Raw genomic sequence first — 8,337 nt, 5'->3', positions numbered from 1 at the left:
GCTCGGCGCCGCCCGCCCGGCGGGAGCTGCAGTGCATCGCCTCCCCGCGCGGCGCGGGCCTGCATCGCGTGTCTCTGCGCCGCGGGGGGCCCGGAGTGACACCCATGCCAGGCTTTTCCAGCCGCTGAAGCACATCCAGGAAACTGCCTCTCGCCGAGAGTCGGCGTTAGGCGTGCTCCGCACGAAAGCGTTTTCAATAAAAGATCTCGCCCGTTATGCCTTATTTGAGCTCGTGCTCAATCCAATCACTGTCTGTACTGGCGGGGCGGGGGAGGTGATTTGGGTTCCTTTAAAGATCAACGAAAAGCAGCACATTGGGAACAAGCGGGAGGCTTTGTCGTTTCTTTCGGCCGCTTTGCAATGCAGCGGAAAAGGCGCCAGGGTCGGGCCCGGAAAGTCCGCGTGGAAATCGCAGCGTGCGTAGATCCACGGGCGGTTTCTACCGCCCACGCGGGGTGGGGTGCACGCGCGCGGGGGTGTCTCAGTGAGCCGCAACCCCCAGCTAGTGCTGCCACCTGAGAGCTGAATTAAAGTGCACGGACTCTAGTAGCCACAGCGGCATTGTCGTGCAAGCCCAGTGTAGACGAGGGCTCCCGAATGGAAGCAAAGGGGAGGGGAGACGCGTCCCCTCTTGGCCTGCTTGAACTCCCATTGAAATGTTTCATGGACTTCAGTCGGAGGGACCACGCTCCCCCATCACTGGATTCGCTCCCCCGCCCTAATAGCTCCATCAACCCCAAAGAGGTTGACGAAAGCCACTGTCTGCCAGTGACTTGGTCGCCTGCCTGTTGAAAGGGCGATGCAACCAGGTGGCCAGATCCTGCATTTCCCGTCACCCCTGCAGGCGAGTGGGACTTCGGCTCCGGGGAGGGGGGATGATTGGCCGGACTAGGTCCTACATCTTTTAAAAAACGTACGTCGATCGGCCCTCAGGCAGTTGGACAAAACGCGGTTGTCAACGAGGGACAAGTCTGATGTCACCCCGGGCCGGCGCAGGGACAAAGCGGCCGCTGGAAGCCGGGGTCCCGGAACATCGGTCGCCTCTAAGGAAACACATGGAAGGAGGGTCGGTGAACAAGGCCCCGACAGCCGGGTCACCCGCCGCCGCGCTGTAACGCGGAGATCGGGGCGTCGCGACCCCGGCATCGCACACGGGCCGGGCCCCGCCAGCGGCACGTGGGGGATGCGGGCAGAGCCCGGCTCCCTGCCGAGCCCCAGGGGCCCGACTCTGCTCGGCCGGACCTGAGCTTGGGACCCGGCAGGTTTCACTTGCACACAGGGCTCTTCCCGGCTCCCCCGCGCCGGACTCCCCTCCTATCCCCACCCCCCTTTCCCAAACGTGCTGATTAACCTCTGCCAGTGTCCGCCCCACTGTCCGCCTGCTGGGCCGGAAGCAGCCATGCACACTCATTATTGCATTTTGTACCTGAAATTAATCTTTTTGCCAGGCAGGTCCCCGCGATCAACAGGCCGTTGTATATGATAATGTTTTCCTCCCCCTCGCGGCTCCCCCTGCCCTCTGCCGACTCACTGTGGATGTGACCTTTGTTATTTCAGCCCGCACTCAGCAGTTAAATGGAAACAAGTTGAGCACGTTCACTTCTGATAAACATTATCCTTAAACCACTGGAGACCCGGGCAGAGTAAACGAGCTTTTCCGACAGGACCACATCAGGAACACACATTGAGAAAGGAAAAGAAACCGAATATCCCAGGGCTCGGAGGCGCGGGCGGGGGCAGAGCGGGGCAGACAGGTTAGAAGATGCTGGAGGAGGCGGGGGGAGGCACAAGGCTGATGCGACAGTCCAGAGGGCACTGGGGGTTGGGGGGACTGAGCCCCGGGCTGCGGGATCGGGCCCTCCAGCGCCCGGCTCTCACCCCAAGTCCAAGCGCCCTGAGCCTGGCGAGCTCCCCTGCACACCCCCCACTTCCCAGGAACAAGCGGCCAGGAAAGCTACCAGGCAGCGACTGCCGCACAGAGCATGCATGGGAGCAGCCCTGAGCATCTTTGGACATCCCTAGGGCAAGGTCCTGGTTTTAGTGCTAGCATGCAGTCATGTAGGCAAAGGTGGGATATGTTGCAACTCTAGTCGCGAAAGGCAGAGGGGAAACCGTCGCTGAAGAAAATACCGGCTCTTGTAGAGGCTTCGTCTAACGATTCCAGTTCCGAAAGGCGGCTGCGTGAATTCAGATCGGAAGCGTTACGCCCATGCCCTCCTCCCCTGCATCGTTAAACGACATAACGAACCTCGATGAGTGCGGTGTTAGTCTTCCAGACATCACTGCCTCCTCTTTTCACAACACACAGAAAGCGTCCACGGCCGGTGACAAAAGTATTTCTGTTCCCAGCAGCTCCTCTGAGCCCGCTCAGCTGAAGAGCGCGGAGCGGTGTCGAGGCGCTGCCCAGCGGAGGCGGCTGCGTGAAAGTGAGGCTATTCCACGATTGCCAACTATGCTATTGTGACTAGGCAAATGCCGGAACCCCGGCACAGAGCGCGTAGGCTCGAGGCACGGCAGATCCCAACGTCCCTATGGCTATTTGATTACAAAAAAATCCATAACAGACTCATGTCTTCCCTTCCCTCCACCGAGGATCACTGATCCTCGTGCTGTTTCCTGGACTATCCTACTCATTTCTATGGTGTGCAGGTTTACTTGAGCTCAAAAAACATTGCACAGCAAAGCCCTGCATTCATTTACATTCCGTTCGGGTTTCTAACTAACTCATTGCTTTCAAAAATGCCCTCGGTTTCACCTATTTCATCTGAAAAGGATTTCTGGAAGCAAAGCAAACACTCCGTTGAAGGCAAATCACATTTTTTAAAATCCTTTTATTGTCAGGTAGTTTATCCACAACAAATAATTCCTAGGTGAAGAAACATTCACCGATCCTTGTAAACTCGAGTGTTGCAAAACGCAACATTTGAAGGAAAAAGACGAGAATCCTGGTTGGAACTGGAGAAGGTTTAAGCTGTGTGTGTAGTGAAATATTTGTGGGACCCGCGTAAGTGTGTCCACGCACATAGATCATGAACCGTACGCGCTCCAAAGCCAACAAAAACACGCCTAATACATTCGCACATATGCAGAAACATACGATGAACCACGCATCCTCCTATGCCAGCTAACTTTCTGGGTTGATTTTCTTGTCACTGTTTAGGGTTTTGGGTTTTTTTTTTAATTGTGCTAGGGTTTTTGATGAAGTCACAACCAGCTCCGAGGCTTCACATCGGGCAGCCAAACAGGAGGTCATGTTTAGGATAGGAAGGGGAAATTGTCCCAAGAGCACCCAGCCCAACACCAAGGAGGTCAAAAGACAACGGGTTCTCCTCTGAACCCTGCTGAATGCCTATCCGCTGAATACCACCGCATCCGCACAGCTCGCAGTCTGACTTCACTCTGCTATATACTCCTGGTTCCTAACAAACACCATTTTACCTTTAACACTGACAGCTCTGTGGTGCCTCAGCTTGATCGCATGTTCACATAGGAAAAGGCATTTTATTTGTAAAAGTGCAGCCAGATGAGCGCATGAAAATACAACCAAATCCCATTCTCTGGGACAGAAATGTTAAAAAGCCCTGATTTATTTCACCAGACTTCTCTCCTACTTTCCTGTGAAGCTGCCAACAGCAGTTGCTGAGTATAAAGATCAACCCCCTTTTTTCTTCTTTCTGATAATTCGCTTTACAAGGAACCATGGCACAGACACTTGTATGAACCAAAAGGCAAACACAGTTTCAGACTTTGAACTAATTGCTTCTCTCTGGAGAGAGATGAACTTCACATCTGTCCTACTGGTAGCAGCATATTATATTAAAGGTGCTGCCAACCCCTGGAAATAGGTCAATTTGAGAGCTCTGACCCACCCAGCAGACAGAACAAATTATTAGTATTTTTTCCCCTGCAAAAGAATGACTTACAAAAGTGGTAGCATTTAAGTATTCAGCGCACTGCCAGTTTCTGTGTAACTTACCACTACGCAGGTATTAAATATTCATTTCTATTGTATTAGCAATCCAGGTGCTGAGCATGCCTGCAAGAAGGAGCGGAAGAGCCTTCTAGGATGATGCTGTCTGTCATCGGGCCCTACCAATAGGAAGCTCGCTTTGCCTAGGGTCCGCCCCCCAGGGGGCGGGCCTCTGGTGACTGATAGACTGGGACGTCCTGCCCAGCCCAGCCCTGCCCACGTTGCCGTGAGATTGAAATGCAGAACTCAAGTCTCTTTCATCGGGAAACAGACTTCCTTGTAGTCCTTTTTCCTTACATGCTTGCTATCTCCTCAGTGGAAATCAGAGGGACCCGGGGGCTATTCCAGCCGGCAGTGCAGGAGGCTGGGACACCGACTTGGTTGTTAGGTTGCCTCTTGGCAGCTAGAGTAGCCTCCCTGGTGTCCTGCTAAAGAGCAATGGGTAAGTGGCTGGGCGCTACAGGAGGACTCACGGGCTGTCAAGGCAGAGCACCAGGGTGAGATTATGGGCAGCCACAATTTGCTTATTGACTTTGTCCGTGTTCCTACGAGCTGTAGGAACATGTTAAGGGTCAGCAGCTCAGACTGGAGCGAGCTAATGACTGGTTGGTTTATTATTAATGCTATTAGGAGAGTGAGTATTAAAGGGCCGCAGCCTAATGGATGGCTGGAGCCCGTGGCACGTTGTATATTATTGCTGACACCGATCTGAGCAGTTCAAAATGTAACCCGTTTGCCTTGCAGGGCGGTGTAATGGTGCTGTTAACAAAGCGGCGCGAATAGAAACAAGCAGCACCCAGATTTGGTGGGGGAGGGTGTGTTTCTTTTCTTTTCTTCTTTTTCTTGTTTTCCACCCTCTAAGTGAAGGCTGGTTTTCTCCCGGCTCCGCGGAGTTTGCAGAGCTCAGTGCCCCGGGTGTGCTCGCTTTCGCGGGGCTCCTTCTTGCAGATTTGTCTGCTCGCCCGAGCTCATTTTTCATCTCTGGAATGTGCGTTTTTGGAATACGCTTCTCGCCCACTGTTTTCCGCGGATTTTTCTTGTGTCGATAACACGAGATTTTTTTTTTCCTTGGGGGGAAAAATGCGAGTGAAGTGACTCTGCTGAGTGCCATCTGCCTTGTGCTGCTGCTGAGTCCAGACGCCCCCCTCCCCTCCCCCCTTAACCAGCTTTACCGTGTCCAATGCGTGTGTTGTGTGTTTGCTTGCAGAGCCTGCCTTTGGGGAGGTGAACCAGCTCGGCGGGGTGTTCGTGAATGGGAGACCCCTGCCCAATGCCATCAGGCTCCGGATTGTGGAACTGGCCCAGCTGGGCATCCGACCCTGTGACATCAGCCGACAACTGCGGGTTTCCCATGGCTGTGTCAGCAAAATCTTGGCTCGCTACAACGAGACTGGCTCCATCCTACCCGGGGCGATCGGAGGCAGCAAGCCCCGGGTCACCACCCCCACGGTGGTGAAACACATCCGGACCTACAAACAAAGGGATCCGGGCATCTTCGCCTGGGAGATCCGGGATCGCCTGCTGGCAGACGGCGTGTGCGACAAGTACAACGTGCCCTCCGTCAGCTCCATCAGCCGGATCCTCCGGAACAAAATCGGAAACCTTTCCCAGCAGAGTCACTACGACTCCTACAAACAGCACCAGCCGCCTCCCCAGCCCGCCCTGCCCTACAACCACATCTACTCCTACCCCAGTCCCATCGCGGCGGCGGGGGGCAAGGGGCCCACCCCCCCGGGGGTGCCAGCCATCCCCAGCGCCATGGCTATGCCGCGCACCTGGCCCTCCTCCCACTCGGTCACGGACATCCTGGGGATCCGGTCCATCACAGACCAAGGTAAGACACTGATCTGTCCGCACAGGACGCCAGAGGGGTCCCGAGCACCTCCTGTCCCCGGGGCAGGAACATTTCGGCGTCTTGTTTCAAAGCAGGAAGCTTCCGAGCTTAATTTCATGTCTATTCCTCCGTAGCTTGAACTCTTCCATAGCTGGAACTCGCGCAGATCTCGAGTTCCAGCAGGCACCCGAGACTACGATCGGTTAGTAGCGCTTTAATGTGCAGCCAGATCCTGTGGGATGGCTCACCCCCATCCCTCTTATGTAAGTCCCTAGCTCGGGCACTGTATTTCCCTCATGGCTTTGTCATCTTTCCTGTGGTTGAGACATACAACGTATCTATAGAGCGGTGATACTAGTCCTAATGCTACCACTAACACTATTCATACCAATGCTCTGCCAATGGCAGTGTCATTGGAGGACAGACAGGGTAAACTAAAGAAAATGAGCCCTGCTCGCGAGCTGTATCTGTCTCAGGCCAGCGCACACATGGATCTGTGCGCGGCTTCCCTATCACTAAGTAATCCCATCATGAACTTGCATAACGCTGTGTATGATACATATTCCTTACCCAATCAGGCACTGAGCAGTCAAGGCATCTTCTGGCAATGAGGGAGAAATTCACCTCTCTCGTTTTCGCAATCAGGCCAAATTTGCTCAGACAGGAAGTTCAAATGTCACCTAATTGCTCTCGTTCTTACGCTTTATTTTGTTTTCCTCCGAAGTGGTGGTCCAGAAAAACGAAACCACTAGTATTTAGCGTGTGTTTAAATCTGTCCAAGAGCCTCCTTTTCTTTAAATCTGTCCCAGAGCCTCCTTTTCTTCCACGATCCCTCTCTTACCCCGGCTTAAAAAGATTAGCTCCTCGCTGACCCAGTCCCTAGACTTTGCGGCAAAAAGGAACAGGTTTAGTCTTTTTCACTTCACTACTCGTGCGATTCAAACAACACTGGAAAACTACCCTTAGTCCTCGCTATCACGGTCGCTTCCATCCAGTAGAGCCGGGGATCCGATTTCTGTTTTCATTGCCTGTTTTTAACCACACGATCTGGCTGCACACATTAAAGCGCTTCGCAGCTACCGAGGGGAAAGAAATCTTTTTTAGGTGTAGTAAAATACTGGCCAGTAATTCTGTAAGAAGGGCGGCGGGGATGTCCAAGGGGAGGGGGAGTCCCTCCCGCTTGGCACTCGGATCCAATGCCCGACCCCTGGGCGCCCAAATTCGGAGCAAACACATTTGCGTGTGGAGCTGAACCTCGACGCTCCCCACGGCAGGGACTGTTGGTTTCGGGCTGGATGGAATGTTTGAAATGAACATTACAAGGAAAATTAAATTAGAAATTGAGAGGCTTTTAATGATTTCCTCCTTTATTAACACCACATTGGCAACAAGGCCTCTCCTGGTACCACGGAGTGTCTGGATTTCTTTCCTCCTCTGTGTCGGGCTCCGGGATTTACAAGAATCTCTGCAGTAGGAATTCGCCTCTCCCCTTAGCCCAAGCTGGGAAGACTGAGCAGCAGAAGCTGCATATGAGGGTTGTTTGCCCTTGATTTATAGGATAAACTGACCTTGGTGACACTGAAAGGAAACCCCTATTCGTGGGAAAGTGTGAGATCAGCAGAAACGGGGGCTCGAGGAGAGAGCTCAGTTTCTTAAGACAACTTCAGGTTTGGGCCCGGGGAGCGAGGAGGTGACAGAGGTGCTTTGAGAACAGAAAGCGGGTCCCGTGGGAGCCCTTCCGCCTCCCAGCAGCCGGGCTGGGCTGGGCAGGGCAGGGCAGGGCAGGGGCCGGGTCCCCCGGCGGGGCCGGCAGCTCTCACCAGGCGGCGGAGACATTTGTCTCGCGTGCCCGTGGCCCCGCTCCCTGCTGGGCCGAGCTGCTTGTCCCGAGCGGAGAAAGCCTTCCCCAGTCTGCAGCAGCGCCAGGGGGGGTTGCAAGCGCGATCTCGTTTGCTTCTGGGGGAGGGTGGTGGGGTGGGATCCATTCTTTCGTTACACCCACCTTGGAAATCATTATGTCAAAGACCCAGTTCTCCCGCGCAGTTTTCTCCTCTAAATTGCATGCTGTCGGGGGAAGGTGATGACGACCGAATCGCAGCGGCCCGGGGGCTGGTGCTAATCGGTTTATCCCGTCTCATTTGCTTTGTATGTTTATGCGCTGCGTCCCCAGAAACGCAGAAGGGGCTTGTGCCCCTGGCCCGGCCCGGCCCGGCCCGGCCCGGCGACCAGCTCCGCCGCATCGCTCTGCGGCTCCCGCTTGGCCGTTTCAGCGCCCTTGCCAGCTCGCAGCCCCGCGCGGCCGGCCTCGCTGCCCAGGCGGGGGGGACACAGCCCGCACTTGAGCGCGTCGGATCCACATGCCACTCAAGGCCGCCGGGGGCATCAAACAGGAAGAGAAGCCCCCCCTCCCCCTTTTCTCTGCCGGGGGGAAGGAGATGAGGCAGTTGTAATGGCAGTGAGGAGGGGCAGGAGGGTGTCAGCCAGGTCGGGTCAGTTCCCCGTGAAGAGAGAGCTGTGCGCCCCAGGCCGGGCC

At 54.9% G+C, this 8,337-nt stretch overlaps 1 protein-coding gene and 1 long non-coding RNA gene across 2 annotated transcripts in view; one reads left to right on the top strand and one right to left on the bottom strand.

The window, feature by feature from the left end:
- Window positions 1-19: 19 nt before the first annotated feature.
- On the bottom strand, window positions 20-4,061 carry LOC109299461. The gene is made up of 3 exons (XR_002097863.1): window positions 3,977-4,061; window positions 1,427-2,222; window positions 20-522 (listed from the first exon to the last, which is right to left on the bottom strand). It is a non-coding gene; the product is annotated as an uncharacterized LOC109299461 (long non-coding RNA).
- Window positions 4,062-4,192: 131 nt separating this feature from the next.
- Window positions 4,193-8,337, top strand: part of PAX9 (paired box 9) — a 34,628-nt gene continuing 30,483 nt past the window's right edge. Inside the window, exons 1-2 of the mRNA XM_019518870.1 lie at window positions 4,193-4,412; window positions 5,178-5,804. Coding sequence (XP_019374415.1) covers window positions 4,409-4,412; window positions 5,178-5,804 — 631 coding nt within the window. The 5' untranslated portion in view covers window positions 4,193-4,408. The remainder of the gene's footprint in view (window positions 4,413-5,177; window positions 5,805-8,337) is intronic.

Source organism: Gavialis gangeticus, unplaced genomic scaffold (assembly GCF_001723915.1).
Source record: "Gavialis gangeticus isolate Ggan-Ray unplaced genomic scaffold, GavGan_comp1, whole genome shotgun sequence".
NCBI classification, from domain to species: domain Eukaryota; kingdom Metazoa; phylum Chordata; order Crocodylia; family Gavialidae; genus Gavialis; species Gavialis gangeticus.
This window is presented reverse-complemented; position numbering and strand designations above follow the sequence as displayed.